The sequence below is a fragment of the Pangasianodon hypophthalmus genome, chromosome 11 (genome assembly GCF_027358585.1).
Source record: "Pangasianodon hypophthalmus isolate fPanHyp1 chromosome 11, fPanHyp1.pri, whole genome shotgun sequence".
NCBI classification, from domain to species: Eukaryota; Metazoa; Chordata; class Actinopteri; order Siluriformes; family Pangasiidae; genus Pangasianodon; species Pangasianodon hypophthalmus.
Genome location: NC_069720.1, coordinates 27,186,892 through 27,207,589, shown reverse-complemented (window position 1 = coordinate 27,207,589; position 20,698 = coordinate 27,186,892). Strand labels below are relative to the sequence as shown.

Sequence of the window (20,698 nt, the reverse complement as noted above, 5' to 3'; positions counted from 1 at the left end):
TGCTACCATGCTGCCCATCCCTAATTCAGCACCACATGAATAAACACTCTAAGTGATAAACACCGAATCAGTTGGTGTTAATGATATAATAATTCTTTTATATGATCCAGTGCAATACAGTTCACTGTGACTGAAAGGTACAAAGGCCATGCCTGCTTCACTGGGACTAAAAGGCACAGAGGCCACGCCTCCACTAGAGTGACAGATGTAGAGGCCACGCCTCCAGTTGACTGACATGCGCAGAGACCACGCCCCCTTACACCTCCAGTTGACTGACAGATGCAGAGCCCACGCCTCTTTCACTGGACTGGCAGCAGAGACCACATCTTCAGTTGACTTTTTGTTTTGTTTTGTTTTTATTAATAACACTAATGGTGCTTGGCTTGCGCAGATAGGAGAGCGAACACATTTAGTGTCAGTTAGGTTATGTTAATTCAGAGCAAATGATAAAGCCAAAACTCATACCTGAGGGTTTGCATTCATTTTAGAGCTTACAAATGACCTTTATTCTTAATATGAATTATCCTCTCATATTCTAACTGCTGATTCTGATAGAAACAAAGTAGTTATACATATATTCTTGGCATTAAAATATATTATAAATATCTGAAAAAAGAAGAGGAGGGCATTCCCACTGTGGGGGAGGAGGAGGAGGAGGAGGAGGAGGAGGAGTGGGGGTTATAAGCTGCTGTCCCAGTCGGAGTGGTACACACACAGCACGGTCCTGCAGAGTGACTGAAAGAAGACAGGAATTCTCTCATCTCGAGGAAGAAGAGAAAGTTACAGTGATGGCTGTAAACCCGCAGCACCTGCACCTGGCTGAAGTCACCGCGGCGCACTTCATCACCGTGTGGGAACGCTTCGACCGCCACGGTGAGTCCGACGCGGCCCGGGGGTCCTGCAGGCGTCACCTAAATCTATACTTAAAGCAGCTATAGCACTAACAATATGATAACAATGTATTAATATGATTCTGTAAATGAAAATGTAATTTAAAAAAAAAAGAAAAAGAAGAATTATTGAGTTAGGAAACATAACATGAAGTCATACAAGCAGAATAAAATTCTGAATAAAAAGCAAAAATAGTGTGTATTATATATATATATAAAATATCAAATATAGGCTGATAGAAATGCTGACCATGTTTTCCTAGCCATGGGATTGACCATCCTATAAAAGGATTATAGGCAATTTCAATAAAATACAGTTAGAATGGATTAAAAGGGGATCAGTCCTGCTTTTCAGGAGGGATCATTGATAGGATTTTTTTTTTTAATCAAGTTTGTCTCTCTGGATGCTGAATTTGCACTGCTCTGCAGAAATTCATATCTTCCACGGACATGCCTGAGGGACTAAAAGTAGGAGATGAAATATTCATTCATGTTACATCTGCTTATGTGCCTGTGATTAGCCATAGTGAAATGAACGGCAGGGAATCCTCATGCTGGTATAGACCAGTTTACCTTTAACCACTAACATCTTTTTCAAATATATAAGACATCCACAGTGAATGAATGAATGAATGAATGAATGAATGGTGAGCCTACTGATAGTGAGAATGAAGGTGTGTTCAGAGACTTTGGGAAATTATGCAAGAAGGAAATTTCAGAAGTCAGAGCAGGGGTACTGATTTGTTTTCCTTTCTTAAAACCTAAGATGATGTATTAGCAATTGGCACGCATGCTTCTAAATATTAGTATATGATCTTGAATGATCACATCTTAATAAATATGGACTCACATCTATACTTCTGTTGATTCCTAGGAAATGGCTATATTGAAGGAAAGGAGCTGGAGAATTTTTTCAGGGAGTTGGAGGCAGCGCTTCGGGGAACCAACACAGTGAGTATTGACCACAAAACACAATACACAGCAATGGAAATGAAATGTACACAATATCCCCTTTACTCCAAACTCAGTTTATCAGCCAAGACTGAATTAGGTTTAGCTGGAGCTGCAAGACTAACATCACGTAAGGTTTTCCTGCTAGAAGTTTTCCCAAACTCCAGCCCAAGTTCTCAGAGTTCCATCCCCATACCGTTCCACAATCCCACCTTCTTTACATATATATTAGAAATGATTCATATGACAATATAGTTCTGGCTTCAAAATATGGACTTTTCCCTGAAACTCTTTATGTACAAATTTTGTTATTGAACCAAATACTGTCTTTTAAGGTGTACAATGCCTTAAATGATTACGTTAATGTAAAAACGTTCTTAAAGACACATTTATATTTATTGGTTTATAATCCTGTTCCATAACTTAGAGGGACAAATTGTGCGAGTCCAAAATCTGCAATTAAATATACATAATAAAGGTTAATAATAAACGTGTGCTCGATAAGGCCACGCTACATCAGTAAGTAGATCTCCAAGAGAAAGGAAAGACTCAGCAATCGTGAATTAATAATATGTGATAATATCAGTAACTAATGAGTAGTTACTAGATCCTTAGTTAGTTAGTAGTAGTTAGTAGCAGAGGAAATACTATAACACTCCAGTCATATGACTTAACCAGTTTAAATAATAATTAATTAACCAATAATAATAATAATGCTTGTAATGTGAACACAATATCTTATAAATGCACTGCATTGCATGATGCACCTTCTACCCAACAATGCATTCCAGCGTAATTCTTCATATTTGTGTTTGGGCATTTAAGGATTCCACGAACGGCGCTTTAAAAGAGAAGATGCAGGAGATCATGAAGAAATTTGAGAAAAATGCTGGCGGGAAGATTGAGATGTCAGAGGTAGAACATCCTCAATTCTAAAATTTCCTGAGAAAGAATCTAAAAAAACCAGTGAGGCCACATTTTCAACTCTGCCTGAATAAACCATTAAGGGAAATATTTGCAGTAACACACAGCTAGTTGGGCGTATGAAGCTCCATCAAACACAAGTGATTGTATTGATTGGTTTTTTTTTTAATTTTCATTATTGATTGTCTTTTGGAACATAGTGGTGGAAAAAAAAGGCTTTATAAATAAATGTGTACTGATGGTGGTCATATCATCCTACTTGTGTATATAAAACAATATATGAAGAAGAGTATAAGATCACTAGCAGATGAATGACTGAAATTTACTCTCCAGGAACATCACTATGCACCATTAAGGCCAAGCAGCTGCTCATGGGCACAAAATCAAGCCAGAAACCCCAAGATATTCACTACTAATTCCCTTTAAAAGAGTGTTTGCCTCCTTACTTTTCCACTATGCCTGGATTAACAGCTTTTGATTCCAGTATGGAAATTGGGGTCACTGGTTAAAGCTTACTGAGATATCAAATAACAAGTGATCAGATGAGGTTGCTGATGCTCAAAAAAAACCAAAACCCACTAATCCAGAAAGAGATTGCATATCTCGCTCCACTTCCCTATTTTCCCATCATCTCCCAAGCTCCACATGGATGCGTTTCCTCATGAACATTTCTGACACCAGATTGTAAACACTTACATACATTCAGTTATTCATTGCAACACATATTTGTCCTTATAAGTGAGGCAGAATCATGGAAGGCAAATCTTTAGTGGTTTTCACAAGACAAGAATACACTATGAACTAGCTAGCTAGCCTAGTCATCAAGCCAACAAGATAGCTACATATACAGTCAAAACTACAAGAATTAACCCCTTCCTTCACACTAATATAAACTGTTCAGGGTTTAGCATGTGTGAATTCTTTCCATGTACAGATCTTTCTTTCATCCCAAGTTGGAAAAGGAAAAAGCAGAGGACTATTTTAGATCTCTAGACAAGTTAATATGTACAAACACTGACCACCAAACCATAAAAAAAGCCATTTTTATTCCATTAATCCTTTGCTTATCAAATCTTCTGTAGGACATGAGACAATTTTAACAAGCTTAAGAGAGAGAGATAAGTGGGGAAGTGAAAGGGATAAGAAAGAAAGAGCAGAAAATTTGGTGAAGGGATACGAGAGGAAAATGAAATCGCATAAAGGGATGAAAGAAAAACAAAAAAAGCGAGGGTTGGAGTGTAAAGGGTTAAAGGAGGAAAATGTGGGGTGGAAGGAGGGGAAACAGAGGAAATAATAAATGAGGAAGAGGGAGAGATAGGAAGAAGAGAAAAAGGTAAGGTAAAAAGAGAGGGTGGAGGTGGAGAAACAGAATGAAAAGGGAGAAATGAAGAGGGTGAGCAGAGATGAAACAGCAAGGGTGGAAGAAGGGGGTGAGATAAGGGGCGAAAAGGGGAGGAGCTATGGAGATGGAAGGATAGGGTTGGGAAAAGGAAGGAAGGAATAGCGAGAAGGGAAAAAAGATAGAATATATATATATATATAATTTTCAGTGTATGATATCCAGTCAGAGCCTGGCAACATTGTAAAGCATACTAACATACTTCTCTAAAAACTGTAAAATCTCCTTAGAGCATTAGGGGATTAGTGTACTCAGGCGGACACTAGCCCTGATTTCCAGGCCACTGGACTTCCTGGTCTGGGAGCAACACAGCAGAAGCAGGAAAGGAAAACTGCAGTGATGCGTTTGAAGCACAAGTCAGTGATGAAGGTTTTCAGCTATTCAAGACATTCAGTTGTTTAGCTGCAATGAGTTTAGGCAACTTGGCTCATGTTACAGTCATATCTCAAAGCTATAAATTACTTAACCCAGGGTATAACACCCATCATTGCTTATGGAGTTGCACTATCTGTGTTTGTTCTCATTGGGAACTCGGGCAGAAAAGCGATAACTTCATGCAGGAATGTACAGTATATTGAGAAGCAGCCTGTGTGACAGATGGATTTGCTGTAGTTTTTATGTAGATTATACTGTATTTGTACATGATTTGGGATTAATAATGTGATTGTGTAGAGGATTACAGGGGCTGCTGCTAAAGATCTGACCTTTCCGTGTGGTCCTGATATCTCTGATTTATCTGTGCATTATGGTGCAGCAAAGGTCGATACACGGGTAAAGCTGTCTATAGTAGGGGAATGCAAACATAACGCATATGTCAAGGGCTGCATCAGTAAGCTGATGGTGCAAGGAGTGATTAGAGTGTATTTGATCTGAACTACATCTGCCATATGCAGTCTGCTTTTCTCTATGATGGTGCTCTCTCTTTGCTCTAGTGTGCTGAAAGCCAGTTGTGTATTCTCCGAGCCCTGGAGATGCACGTTAGACTGAGCAAACAGAATTTTTGAATTTAAAGGAGTGACCTGGAGTGACATCAGTATGGGAGTCACCAGAGAGAATGCTGGGAAGTTATATAATAAATGAGCTGCGTTATACTGAACGCTCTGTAGAGAAGATGGAGCATACGAGGCAGTTTCTGTATTCAGGAAATGCCCTATTCTTCTCTTGTGTTGAACAGGAAACCTGGAACGTTTGATGATTCATGTGATGTGATCAGAGTTTCAGATGTTTGCTTTCCATGCAGAAAAAAAGGTTAGAAATGCAGAGTTTCTCTGGGACATGAAAGAAGAATTAAGGAAAAGTTGTGTATTATCAGCTTAACGGTATTATGAGAAACCATGTGATCACTGATCCCAGTGATGTGGTGTATAATACGAACAAGAGTGGAGCATCGCAGTGATGTGTACATCGCAGTACATTGAGCCGAATCTGCTTGTCACACATCATCAACAAGAGAGGGTTCAGTCTGAACACTGAGAGGTTTAGATCACTAGTTTTGAGTACAATATAGGCAAGTGCATTTCAGATTAGTGAACAACCTGACAAACCACCTGGAGCACTGGAAATTACAATCAAAAAGGCAAACAGAGTGCAGTCATGGGGCTTTGGCCTCAACTACCATCAGTGTCAGTGCTTGAATGATTCTCATCCTCAACAGAGTACAATATTGTCCAATTCTTATCATCAATAAGGGATTGAGTGCAATAGAATCAGCACTTGAGCTATTTTTATCCTCTAATATGATCGGTATCAGCACTTGAGTGGATCTCACCCTCAATAACCATCACTCTTAAGTAACTATCGTCCTCAAAAGAGCGTAATATTGATGCTTTGAGCAGTCATCGTACCCTGTAGAAAAAAGATATCAGCACTTATCAGAAGGGCCAGAGCATCAGTGTGACGTAGCAGGGGCAGACACAAGGTTACGATTTTGCTTCTAATACGTGGCTAGGAAATGAGCAAATGGGAATGATCCTCTAGGAAACCATCCTGACGTTCCTCCATCTGTCTTATCACTACAGTTCCATACAGTATGTAATCTACCGTTCTGAGTCAAAATGACCTCATATTAATATTTCTACTAATGGTGGGAAAATATCCTTCCATAAAATGGCCTTCTTTATGTGTAAGGTGTAAGTACTATTTCCTAAATACTATGTCGCATATACTTTTTAAAGTAGCATGTGAAAACAGTGACTTAGCAGAGGTTACAGAAGCTGTAAAAACCTGGAAGTTGATTTCAGTACACTGGACATGGCACCATGGAGAACACAGGCTGTTTCCTAAATCACATACTATTGTAATAAATGTAATATCAAAAACCTCCACCTTACCCAAAATTTAACAAAATACTGAATGAAATATTCTCTATAGACCTATAACAGTATGGTTCTATAGAATAAGTAGTGACTCTAAGCTCCATAGGCTCTAAGGATCGCTCTGTCGCTTTCTTTCAGCTGGCTCAGGTCCTGCCTACAGAAGAGAACTTTCTGCTGTGTTTCAGACAGTTCTTGGGATCCAGCGTCGAGTTCATGGCGGTACTACGCTCAGCACACACACACACACACACACACACACACACACACACAGTGTTTTACTGCAGTGGGTCCTTACCATATAGCAACAAGGCTTAATCAATCAGCTATCTGATTTATATGTTCATCACAGAGTGTGTTCTTATCGCAGATCTTAAGCGTGTGTGTGTTTGTGTGTGTGTGTGAGTTCTATTTGCAGAATGTCATTCATAGTTAATGGCCTGCAGTACACAAAAACTGTGTGTTGGGGGGACAGGGGGTGTTAGGGTTGGGGGGGTTTACGTTTTAAATAATGCAACACAACAAAATGTGCTTGCTGTGTGTGTACTGCAGAGGAGAAAAGGAGGAAAGACACACATTGTGATTTATTGCTAACATTTTTGGCGCTGTTACAGTATTTATAATTGAATAATATTCGTCAATGGCTACAGTTTAATTACCAGCGGTTTAAGTAAAAGTGTACCAAAGTAATTGAAGTAAATGTCTTTCACTTCACAGGCATGGAGGAAATACGACACGGACCGCAGTGGCTTCATTGAGTCCAATGAACTAAAGGTAAATAATAAATATAAACAGATATAATAAATATCGATAAATAAATAAACCTACAGTATGCACCAAAATCCACCTTTTTTTTAAAGAATTTCCTCTCTGACCTCCTGAAAAAAGCGAACAGACACTATGATGACAAAAAGCTGAATGAGTACACACAGACCATCGTAAGTACACACACACACACACACACACACACACACACACTACAAACACAACTCAGTATTACTATATTTAGTGGTGTTTCATATTGTGTTATACATTGCTCTTCAAAATTATGGCACCCTTGGTAAAAGCAAGCAGAAATTATTATGCATAATAATTTAAACTTTCCAGTCAAACTATAGGAGAAACTATCTTGTATCTCAAAATGTATGTTACTTATTAAATTATTGACACCCTAGGAATACTTTAAATAAATGTGATTGTTGAACTTAACATTATTTTTTTATTTGCTCTCAGTCCACAGGAACTCTGTTACATTAACTGTGTCTTGTGTATGGGGTATAAATGGGTTGGCGCACATGTAAAATCCCATTTTATCATCCACTACCATGGCAAAACCACAGAACGTTCAATCCAGTTCTAGGTAAAATACATAGGCAGTTAAAAATACAATCATACTCTATGTGTTTTTTGAACGTCATTCCATATTTAGTTCCCCCTTTGCTGTTATAATAAGCTCCACTCTTCTGGGAAGCTTTCCACTAGATTTTGGCTACAAGAGCATTAGTGAGGTCAGGCGCTGATGTTGGGATGTCGAGGAGGTCTGGGGTTCAGTCGGTGTTCCAGTTCATCCCAAAGGTGTTCAGTGGGGTTGAGGTCAGGGCTCTGTGCAGGACACTCGAGTTCTTCCACTCCAACCTTGGCAAAATGTATTCATGGACCTTGCTTTGGTCATTCTGGAATGGGCCCTGTTTGGGCCCCTTAGTTCCAGTGAAAGGAAATCTTAATGTTACAGCATACAAAGACATCCTATACAGTTGTGTGCTTCCAAATTTGTGGCAACAGTGGAAGTACCACATATGGTGTGATGATCAGGTGTGCACAGGCCATATAGTGTACCTTGAGCATAGAAAACCTGGGGTTCTGCTAAACTAATCTGGTCCCACACGAGGATACCAGCATTTGGCACACCACTGGGAGCATTTTGAACAACCTTATATATATCAAAGATAAATGTGCATGAGAATATTCCATTCACTCTACTGTATTATTCCTGCAGTACAACATAAGATTTAGCCACAAAACTCCTTGAGAACAGAATTTTCTGTCCTCGCCTTCAGCATGAGTACCCTTTTCAGCCTCTTATAGGTGGTCAAACAAAATAAGGGGCCCCTAATGCCTTGCTCTTATACTGGCCATCATTTCCTCTACTTACTCATTGAGGTCAATTCCAGAAGTTCGCCTAAAAGCTGGGCATATTGTCTCGACAGTTATAAGGCAACCAATCAGCAGGGACTGTGACAGTAACCACAGCGTATTGGTAATGTTGACACGTTACTGACCCCATGACAAAACAATTGAAGAGTCAGAAAAAGTTCAAGCGCAGGACACCTCAGTATAAAAGAGAACTGGTTCACTACAAACAGGCTCATAATCCTGGTATCTGTGCACAGACACACAGCAGAGAAAAAGTGAGAACGTGTCCAGATTTTCCACTAGACACTCCGTTACCACACGCAACCTGTTGCCACCCGGTCGTGCAGAAACTAATCGGTGCAGAACAATTAAAAAACGTTTTACTATAAATCTCAATCAACAACAAGCTGGTCATACCGTTACGCCAATCACGGGCAAATAGAATAAACTGGGATAGCTGTGGTAAAGTAGTAAAGTATTAAAGCTGCTTTGCTTTACCTGTAGTCAACAGGTGTTTCCTTTGTCACACACCACACACCTAATTACAAACTCAAATGTACATGGGATTGAAAACGTCCACTCATGCAGGCGATTTATTACCGTTGCTGCCATAAAACAATAGAAAAAGGTTTTAACCTATAGAAATAAGAGAAGCCTCTGTGATATATGAGAAAGCCAAACGAACATACCTCAGTCCAGCGAAATCCCCAGTGTAATAGACACGGAGAACAAACAAAAGCGACCACATCAAATGATGTTTACTTATTTATGGTAAAAGGACCCAGCCAGCTGATCCCTCATTACTACCTTAACCAGCTATGCGAGTGGGTGTGTCTGTTATGGATTCTTACAGGTATACAACGCCCATAATCCTAATCAAGCCAGGCAGAAGATAAGATTTTACAAAGTAATACTGAGAGTCTGGGTTATTTAAAGGGATTGCAAACAGGTGAGAGTCATCCGTAATCAGGTGACTGTGAATGAGGATAGGAACGTGACTGGAGGTCATGTGATGAGGTTGTGCGCTGAGGATCATGGGAGATGTAGTCTGCAACTTTGGGAGTTTGTTGGTCTTTTGTAATGTAGTGATTTTGTTATAACCTAAAGGAAATGCTTTGGTATCTATGTATTAATTAAACAAATGAAACAATGCACCAAGAGTGTAAAATGATTCATTGTTCCATTTCATATACAGCTGAAGATGTTTGACCTGAATGGCGATGGAAAGCTAGGACTGTCCGAGATGGCCAGGTGAGAATCTGAAGTGTGTGTCCTGTTCAAATAGCAACCACAAAGGAATTAAAGACCCGCTTGAGTCAGGGCAACAGGGCAGTTAGTGCTTTCCTCATGTGGTACCGCATGAGCAACAAAACAACGTGGCTTCACTGGAGGCTTTCATACTGTAAGACACAGGAGACTTAACTACAGGCTGGGAGACACGGGGAAGAATGTAGAAGCTTTAGCAAAAAGCAAAATGTCATTTTGTCACTGTACTTACGAGAACATTTGCGCAGAAATATAATTGTGTCTCTCCAGGCTGCTTCCAGTGCAAGAGAACTTCCTGCTCAAGTTCCAGGTAAACTCATGGCTCTCATTGTTTTCTCTCTCTGTCGCTAACAACATCAAGAAGGGGAGCGAGGAATCACATCACATACTCACGGAGTCTATGATGGATTTTAGTGGAACCCTGTATGCAACACACTAGGAGGAAAAGGCTTCAGGAGGAGTGGCATGTCTATATCTACATCAAAACTTGACCTGAAAAGCTTTTCCATATTTCATACAGCTTTCTGCAATTCAATGAAATATTAAACGTTATAAGAGAGCAGAGATGTTGCAACTGCTGCTTCTAGATGAATCTATAGTGCTAACTATAACCATACGCACACTACAATAATCCTTCAATCCAGCTATTCACAGAGATGAAACTATCTGTATGGAGATTTATGTAATATACATTACTGTGCAAAAGTCTTAGGTACCTTATTTTTTTAGTGCAAGTCGAGTCAATAGACATTATACCTTTCCAACAAAAAATGAGATGTTTCAGAAAAATGTTTGTGTATATAATTTCCTCATCAAACTGCACCAAGTGCACCTGAGATCTTTTCTCTCTCACACCATAACTGATAACTGATATCATCATATATCCTCTCTTCTTCATTAGCGCTTCAAACTATCCTCTGATGAGTTTGATGACATCTTCACTTTCTATGATAAGGTGAGAAATATTGCTCTGGTGTTGGGCGTCGTTGGGGAACGTGTCACTTCTGCAGTCTTTCCAAACTGTAATCACGATACTGTATTGTATTAGTACAACATTCAAACTCGGAGACTCAGCGTGTTTTATTATTTCAGGATGGAAACGGTTACATTGATGAACAGGAGTTGGATGCACTGCTGAAGGATCTATACCAAAAACACAAAATGGTATTATTTTAATATAAAAAAATCAGAGTTTGTGTAAAATAATTATGAGAAGGAGTTCATGCCAGCCAGCTAGTAAATATTAGCATGATGTAGATGAGCAGGGAGGGTAGTGAGGAAACATCTGAAGAAATCCAGACAGTGCTTGGGAATTCCATCATCAGCGATCTGGCTCTATATTGTGGATATATATACTGTATGGAGAGGTAGCGGGGATAGCTAAGTAGTAAGTAAGCTAGTAAGAAAGATATGCTAACCATCTGCTAATCCATACGAATACTTTAGAAGCTGACGTCAGTCGAGGGGTGTGGTAACTGAATTCATACAACTGTTAACATTTCATTTAAAACACGAGACTAAACATAACTAGCTAGCTAATTATATAGGTTTAGAGGACTGACTTACTTACATTTTTACAATTTAAGGAATAAATCCGTCTTTAGGGCATGACCAAGGAAGTACATTTTGATGTAACCTCCCTTGTGTGTGTGTGTGTGTGTGTGTGTGTATAAGCAGGAAGCTGACACAGATAGCCTGGCTAGTTCGAAGAAGAGCATCATGGCGCTGTCTGACGGAGGAAAGCTATTCCGTGCCGAGCTGGAGATCGTTCTGTGCAAGGAGCCGACTTTCTGATCTCTGACCTTTGACCCTGTCATCCCATCCCACTCAGTCCGGATGCATGTGCTTGTTCCCTCACTGATCTAATCCAATCAAATGTATTTAACGTTACACTGTGGCTCATATATATATATATAGTTAAAAGCTTCCCATGTTCTGAGTTACAGTGATACACTTTGCCACCATTGCTTCTCTCTCTTCTCTTTCTCTCCCTCCATTTTGAGATTTCTAACTCTCTCTCTCTCTCATCTCTCTCCGTCTCTCTGTAGTCTGTGAATCGCTTTCTCTTTCCACCCTGAAATTACTGGGAGATGGATGATATTGGGATTGTGCTGTGTTTGCTGAAATAAATATCTGAGGACACACACCACGCTCTTCCTCTTCCTTTCCTGTTATATGATCAAACCCACATTATGCATCACTACTGGGATCTTCTATGTTCAGTCCCTACAACATGATGCTACCACCACCGTGCTTCACCATAAGGATGGTGATACGCAGTGTACCACCCATAAAAAAAAAATCCAGACCAGAGAGGCTTTTTTTCTCACATTTGCTGGGATCTGGGATTTGATTTGTTTTTTTTTTAATATCAGCAGCTTTCTGAAATTTGTGAAATTTCTGAAACTCAACTCAAAATTTCAAACTAGCGATGGCAACGAGCCCACAATGTTAATCAGCGTTCATTATTTTCATCATTATTCTGAACAAATCTTAATACAGCTCATTTAGCATAACAGGTGTCTATAATAGAATAATTAGAAATTAGCTGACTGTAGCTAGCTATAATAATTAGCTAACGTTACATGATAAGAGTAGTGGATGTGTGAAATCCTCCACAATTCCTTGAAATTTAAGAGCTTAAGATGGAGAGTAAGGAGGCATAGGAGTGCTGATTGATTAATATATTAAGACTTGCACCCTTAGGACTAGTGAGATAAGAGTTTTGCTGACTGCACACTTGCGTGTACGTCGTGACACGAGTACCTGATCTCTATTAACTACAAATCAAGAGGCAAAGCATGGCCCATTTTTCACCGAGATAACTCCAAAGTCAACTTCTATAGGACAAGGACAAGCTTTGTGTTGAGAAACAGCGAAGCACGCACACTCCTATAACACGGACATTATCATCTTTCCAGCTCTGTTACTCATAGAGAGAGAAGTATGAGCTGGAGCTGGAGGAGCTGCCACGCTGTTCTGGTTTTAACAACTTACTTATATTAGGCTTTTGATATTAGACTATCTTTGCCCAAAAATGACCCCTGTAGTGACTTCGGAGCACAGGACAACTTTAGAAAAAAAAGGATGAGAAGATGCAGAGGGGTGGGGCCCAGTTTCTGGAAAGAGATGAATTTAATCCTAATGTTATCTTTGGGGAACAACTTTCTTTTTAAAATCCTTTTTCCAACCTAGAAGCAGCATCTTTAGGCGTGTAAATCTAAGGGTAAGAACAGAGAACAGTACTTGTATCAACTAAAAATGATGCAATTGTTATACCACAATAATAGTAATGCACAGTAATAACAACACGAGAGTATAGTGAAGAACACTGTAAGGAATGCAGGATTACTTCCTGTACAGAAATGTACAACACACACACACACACACACACACACACACACACAGAGTGCAAGGGTGTTTGTGCATCAGTATTCAAGTGCTTTTTTAAAATCCTGCTTTAAAATATTCTGAGTGAAATTACACGCAGCTGTGTTCGTCCCTCTTAGACTGTATAATGTAATTTTTTATAACGTAACTGCAGATCTGATCTTTATCTTTAAATTGAACAAATGATTAATGGCTGATACCTGAGACGGCCATGCAAATCACACGAGGGAAAGATAAAACATCCGCTTGCATCCCCACACACACACACACACACACACCCATTTACAAGTTGCTCCCTTACTGCAAAGAGTAGGAGTCCGGATTTACTATTTAAACTTTAGCAGATGAACCCAAGTGTGTGAGAAAAGTGCTCAATAGTGTTTATTTTTATTTTTATTATTATATTACAGTAAGTCACACTGTGTTTCATACCACAGTTGGTGTGTCATTCCTGAAGATCGGGATGTGGCACGTATTTACAGAAAAGGTTTTGGGTGAGATAGATTCCCTTCACTCATTAGCTACACTTGAGGTAAAGAGGAAATGATGTATGTCTTATGATGTCATATCACTGTATTCAGTATGTTTCCTCTTTATCCTCTGTGCTGTGCCTCACAATCAATACACAATCAATCCCTTAAATCAAACACTTAAATCCCTTTATTGAGTTCAAACAAATATTTAAAAAAATGTTCATGATGAGACATGCTGAAAATACGAAAATTACAACCTGCACCTTTTTCCTCCACTCACATTGTATTGCATCATTTTATGTGAAAAAAAAAAGTTACACCAGTTCTTTCTGCGTGGATTGTCTTCTCCAAAAACGACACCGTTGACGTTTCAGATATGTCCAAAATAAGGAGACAACAATCAGCTACTTTGGGGGAAACTGGGTTGATTAGTGTGATATACCATATAACCACTCAGCACATGCGTACAAAATACAAAAGTGTAAACCTCCGACGTGCTAAAACAGTACTAAATATTGAAACTGTGAATGACTGACATAATTCTGATGCGTGCAGGCATGACAAATCTATTAAAAAAAAAAAAACAGCCAAATATGTCTTAGTTCAGAGAGGCTGTGCATTATTTCTCCGTCCCATTATCATCGTATCATTGATAACACAACCCTGTGTGTGTAACGCTAGCCAGCTAGCTGTATTTAAATACCGAATTTCATGGAGCTATTTACCGATTATGAAGTTACCCAACATTTAATGACTAAAATAACCACTATGTGCTACAGGAAGACACCTGAGAGAACATCGCCCTCACCACACCATCAATAACAGTGTTAATGGAGAGAGAAAAAAGAAAAAAGAAAAAAGAAAAAAAAAAAAAAACACACACAGCTTCTCTAAACTTCACTAATTGTTTTTTTTCCTTCACACCGTTTCATTTTATTATATTCTTCCAAAGCTGATCGGTGCAGTCGTGTATTGGTCACGTAAATCACAAAAAGGAACAGTATCAGAAGGAATAAAGGAATAAATTGAATTATTCTGGTTAGAATTTTTTTAAAAAAAATCATTTTTGCATTAATCTCTAATAAAATGGTTCAACTGATAAAAGGATTATTATAAAAATTATTATATTATTATATTAAAGTGACAATTCAGAAAAAAAAAAACATTGAAGCATACAGAATTGAGGAGATGTTTGCCAATATCACAATAACTGCCTATTAGTTCAGTCTTTTTGTGTTGGAGCTATGAGGCTAATGATGCTAACAAGCGCGACAAAATCAACGCAGTGATTCGGCTACTAGAGCGTTTGGCTCGGTGACGTCCTTCGCTCCGTTTCTATAGATAACAATGGTTTGAGCAGAGTGTGTGATGATTTAGGTATGCGAAGTAGCGGCCTTATTTTTTCCCCATTACTCGTTAGCTATATTAGCCTTATAGCCAGCTTGAGATGCTAAAAACGTTTTACAGTTTGGCTAAATTTCATTTTTTAGCAACTTCCCACAAATACTGACAAATAATATAAGAATGCAATAAAGAGGTTAAAGGTTAATAAAGGAAATTTAAAAAACGAATCGATTTTGATCGGACGTCTGCTTTAAAGTTGAACTAATAAACCAGCATGCTTGTGTAGTGTGTTAATGGAGTCTATAGTAGGAGGCTTCATGCCGCATGCTGAACAGCCTAATAAGCTTATTACGAGATCTAATCGTTTGTTCCTTTGTGCAACGTTTTTGCAGATTTAAAGCCGAGGTCGCTGTGTGGAAGTGGCGTTGCCGTTCGGCAACTCTTTCATTACGTGCAAGTCAAGCACAGCTGTCCGAGCCGTCTCAGTGGTTGAGGATGTCTCTGTAGATGGCATTGGTGGTCGTCTGGCCGAAGATGAACGTGCCAACTGTGACCATGAGGATTCCGTAAAGCACCAGCGCATGCCAGCTATAGAGAAATTTCAGACACAGAGAGCTGAAATCATACACACATCCAAACCCAGGACTTTCCAGGCTGAGTTCTCTAGAGGTGAATAGTGATACACACACTACTCACGGGAAACGATTATGAACGAAGTGTGCCATTACTTAATCTACATGTGAAAACCGAAGAGTGTGCAAACGTGATCAGACTTTAAACACAAGGAGTAGAGTGATTTACCTGGCTGATCTGGCATCATGCTCTGAGATCTTGGCCTCAATCAAACACAAACCTACAGACAAGAGCGCGCACACACACACACACACACACACACACGCACACACCTTATCACATTCAAGGGTTCAGAAATACAGTACACAGAGATGTCCAGGTTATAATAACAGATATTAAATTACATATATACTCAACTAAATATACTGATACAGTGGAGGGCAAATCCAAATCATAGCCTTTCTTCCAAATCAGAGGCGATAAGACATTTAATTCTACATTAATAATTCATTTTTAGAAGTTTTTTTCACTTGCTCGTAGATTTGCGCTCACGGACGTATAAGTGTCCCCTGGAACATCACAGTGGATTACAAGCTCTGTGTGAGGGTGTGTTATAGCACGGTCAGCCACTAAAGCTAGTAATGAACTCCAGATTACATTCGCTTTGCATTTTCTTGTCATCCTTTTGTGTTTCCACTTGAATAATAGCCTCTGTGTTAGCCCATCCTTGTCCTCGTCTGCTAGTGCATTCGGAAATCCCTTGTTTTTTCACAGCTGTCATGGGTTGATGTCATGGAGGATGTGTTGGCTATCTGTCCTTTGGCTAATCCGCATTCTTCAATGGGGGCTTTCAGTTCTGCCTGTGGAGCTGAAGCTTTCAGACGTAAGCTCTGGATGCCATCACTTCATGTGTTGTCGTCATGATGCTTAGCCTGTTTCTTGTCGGTTATTCACCAGTCGTGATGGTGTAGATCATTTCTGGATTGTGGAGCAGTGTTTGCTGGCTGCCCTTGCTCTTCTTGCATCTGAACCATCTCAATGTAGTTGTGTTCTTCATCAGTTTTAAAGGATCTGGCAGCAATGTGGCTGGGTTGGCTCAGCATTTCAATGATGATGTTGGGCTGTTCCAGTACTACTGTCCAGCGAGTCCAGAAGGCAGCTGGGACTTGGGACACTTGGTTCATTGTAAGCAGGGTTTAAAAAGCATGCAGAGATTTGATGAAGGAATTTCTGCTCCAACACTAGACCTGAAGTTGACTCCTGGGCCAGGCTGGTGGCTTGAATTGCCCCGATACATGATCCCCACCATTGTGACCCTTCATCAAATGCCATGCCACAGAGTCAGTTATGCAGCCATTGAGGGTGAAGGGTCTGCTAGTGTCCAGAATGCCTAGGACTGGTGCAAGACACAGAGCTGTTTTTGAAAGTGTCCATCTGGGTGTCCTTCAGCTGAACCTTTCTGTTGGAGTCCCTTTCCCCTTGGACTGAGTGATTTGGTGGAGTCTATCCAGGCCTGGGTGAAATTTGGAATAGTCCATGAACTATTCTCTCGACAGTCATCTGTAGTTTTCCTTGAGATGTGTTCTGAGTGAAATAGATCACCTCCTTCTGACAAAGATGTGCTTTTTCAAGCTTTGTGACCTTTCCTCTGCAAGAAATTCCAAGATAGTCAATACATCCTTCTCATGTTGTTCTTCCAGCTCAGAAGCCATCATAACGTCGTCTACGTAGTTTGTGATGTCAGGTGACATTTCTGCTGCCTTTCCAAGGCGGTGGTAGAGTGCCATGTGGTAGACTGTGGGGCTGGTAATCTGGGCCAGGTGTATTAGCTCCATCCACAGTGGATGTGAGATACAGCTGAACTTCTTTAGCTAGTGGGGAAGACCAGAAACTGTCCGGCATGTTGGTCGCAGTAAAGCACATATGTTCTGGCTTGAGAATGCTGGAAATGGTTGAAATTTCCACCACTGACAGGGTTCGTTAGTCTGCATGTTGTGACCCTATAGCCGACTGTTATTCTCCATGGAAAACTGGGAAAATTACTCGGTGGACTGTGCGTCTTCACTGGAATTCCTTCAACTGATGCTTTGCTGATGGGATACGGCTTGGTGCAAGCCTCGCCTGTCAACGTGACTGGATTTCCACAACCACCTTTGTCCTGAGACCAGAATGAAGGTTATACCACTTAAGATTTCCACTTGAGTATCACAGCTTCCAGATGACTTTCCCTTGTTTGAATACCAGTGTGCTCTCAAGCTTCAGTAAGATGTCGATACTTAACTGTGGTTCTGCCACATTACCCACCTATACTGGACCCATCCTGGAATTTGGCCCAAATGACAGTGTCACGAATCGCTCTGATTTCTCTGAGGTGAATGTTGTCTCCTCCTGCTCCTTCAGTAGTTTGGCTTTACCCAGTTGTCAGGAGTCTCTCGTTATTTGTCAGTTTATTGAGTATGCATATCATTTGTACTCCAGTGTACTAAAAATAAATCCAATTTCCTGTTGTTTGTTAGTATTAGTGCACATGTCCCCTGAATTCCAAGCATTTGGCACCATCACCATCATTTGTGCCATAGAGTTTGGCACTAAGACTAATTGCTGTGGCATGGCATCCATTTTCTTGGATCTATCATCTGTATCTTCATTATTTTTCTGCTTGTTGTTTCTATTCTTCAGTGACTCTCTTTTTTGGCACTCCTTTGCTCAATGGCCTAATTTTCTAACTTGAATTGTTTCTGTTCTCACCACCTCCCTCCCTTGGAGGCTTTATTTGAAAATGCTTGATGTTTTGGCCTAACCCCCTCTCATTCTGTACATGTCATTTCTATGATTATTTCACCATAGAGACTTAAAGCTGCAAGTTAGGGTGAGTGAGTTTGTACATGTTACATCTCGCTTCGCTCCTGCCATTAGATCATGACTCAGTGCTTCGTTTGTTGCATACTTGCATCATTGCGGTCATCAGTGCTGGAAATGGAAGTGATTCATCACATCTCTGAACAAGTGTTGTGATTTTACTCCAATCTGCCAGACTTTGAGGTTGTTCCCAAATCCCTTTCTCAACGGTTGTCCAGGCTGCATCCACCTTCTGCTTTTCCCTCCTGATTGCTTGATTTCTCCCTTGCGATTGCCCTCATTTTCATCAAACAGATGCAAATGGTGAATGCTTCAAAGGTGGCTAAGCTTATGCGAGATATTTAATCCATATTCGACAATGGAGCTTTGGATCTTTTGTCCTCTTCTCTATGTCTGAAGGAGTGTGTTGGTCAGTGCTGATGTACCAGATCAGGTGCCTCTTTTCCTGGTTTTAACAGGCCTCACTTTCACTGTGAGTCTAACAGCAGGCACTGTGGCTTGTGATATTTCTGTTCCATAGTCATTTTCTTCATTTAAAGTTGACTGATAGTTTGTACTGACGTCTGAATCCTGAGCATGTGTGGTATTTCTCTGCATTCTCCATCAGGTGGCAGTGTGCTCTCTCTCTCTCTCACTCTTTCTCTCTCAGCTCATGGCTTGTCTTATCAGCTTCCTCTTCCACTTCTCTGCCCTACTCTCCCCTCTCTCTCTCTCTCTCTCTCTCTCTCTCTCTCTCTCTCGTTCTTGCTCTCCCAGCTCTCTCTTTGCCAAAATACCTTTAAGATCTTTATGCATTCATTCCATTTCTGCTTTCATTGGGATCTGTCTGCTGCCGTGTACACGTAAACAAGGTCACCGTGGAGCTCACACATTTCTGTACAGACATTATCCACCCTATCGCAACCCCGTCATTAACTGTCTCTCCACTGTTCCTTGCCCGATCGTGATCGTGATGCAGCGTGATTCCTGTCCCAATGGGCCTGTATTAGTGCTTGCTGCAGTTCCCACTAGGACCACTAGGAGTAACAATAACTCTGGTGTTAAAAAGGGAAGTGAGAACGCTGCAATGCAGCAAATCAATGGAACATATCCTTAGTGTCAGATAAGATTTTTTTTAATCATTGGTCACTCAAAAGAGTAGTATTTCAGTGGAATTTGTTTCAATGGAGTTGTGAATGAGGATTTTTATGAAGATTAACATTATCTGAATGGCTGATATACAGTATATGGTGGGGTTCTGCATCACTGCCCCTCTGGATGAGCCACCGTTACTCATAAACAGACATGTCACTCCATTTCATCAGAGTTCAAAAGTCCTCTAGCTCAACAACATTTCAACTGGGTCTATGAAGATAAATCAGCTGACTCTCATCTATCATTTACTAGATTTCCTGGATCCTTCTTCCTCTTATAGTATAATATCAGACTCTTCCACTCTCTTTGTGTTGCTTTGTTTACACTCTCACACTCTCTCTGTCTTCTGATTGGCTGTGGCTCTCACTAGTCACCCTGTAGTCAGACTTCTTTTGTGCCAGAAGTTGGGACGTGATGATGTTTGGGGTGTCTGAGCTAAATAAAAACACACGTACATAATTTATTCAAATATATTACAAAAAAATGACGGACATTAAGACATACCTGGGAAGATGAAGATGAAGGAGGCTGCGAGGCCGCCGATGAGCGAGATGACACGCCCAATATCGGGGATAGTGAGAGCGAGGATTAGTGTGAGACAGAACCAGACAAGTGTGTACAGGACACGCCGTCTTCGCTCTCTCACCACGTCTGTGTCCACGTCTGTCCCGTTAAAACGCAGCCACAGACCTTCTAACACGGCTCTGAAACACACACACACACACACAGACAGACAGAGTGCACTTAGTACCATGAAGATCCATCCATCCATCCATCCTTCCCTACTTCTTTCCATCCATCTTGTTATTCCCTCCATCTGTGAAAGTGTCCATCGTTCTCTTCCTATATCCATTCATTGTTCTGTCATTTCCTCTTAACATATCTGTCATTATCTTGCTTTATTTGTCCATCTGCCATCCCTCGCTCTGTAAATCTATCATTGCCTGGCGGTCATTCTCTGCCTCTATCCATTATTCCATCGTTCTCACCCTTTACTTGTCCATCTGTCATTTTCTCCTTCTGTTAAGCCATCTATTTGCTCTTCTCTCC

The 20,698-nt window shown here is 40.3% G+C and overlaps 2 protein-coding genes across 2 annotated transcripts in view; one reads left to right on the top strand and one right to left on the bottom strand.

The window, feature by feature from the left end:
* The first annotated feature begins 672 nt into the window (after positions 1-672).
* On the top strand, positions 673-12,058 carry LOC113523939 (calretinin). Its single transcript, XM_026910030.3, has 11 exons — positions 673-873; positions 1,765-1,841; positions 2,667-2,756; positions 6,618-6,698; positions 7,194-7,250; positions 7,337-7,414; positions 9,805-9,860; positions 10,146-10,185; positions 10,777-10,830; positions 10,968-11,039; positions 11,553-12,058. Exons 1-11 carry the CDS (start codon positions 789-791, stop codon positions 11,667-11,669), a joined length of 807 nt encoding a protein of 268 aa, XP_026765831.1. The 5' UTR covers positions 673-788; the 3' UTR covers positions 11,670-12,058.
* Positions 12,059-13,907: 1,849 nt separating this feature from the next.
* slc38a7 (solute carrier family 38 member 7) overlaps positions 13,908-20,698 on the bottom strand; it is an 11,749-nt gene continuing 4,958 nt past the window's right edge. Inside the window, exons 10-12 of the mRNA XM_034308692.2 lie at positions 20,153-20,352; positions 15,884-15,935; positions 13,908-15,670 (exon numbers count right to left, since the gene is read on the bottom strand). Coding sequence (XP_034164583.1) covers positions 15,565-15,670; positions 15,884-15,935; positions 20,153-20,352 — 358 coding nt within the window. The 3' untranslated portion in view covers positions 13,908-15,564. The remainder of the gene's footprint in view (positions 15,671-15,883; positions 15,936-20,152; positions 20,353-20,698) is intronic.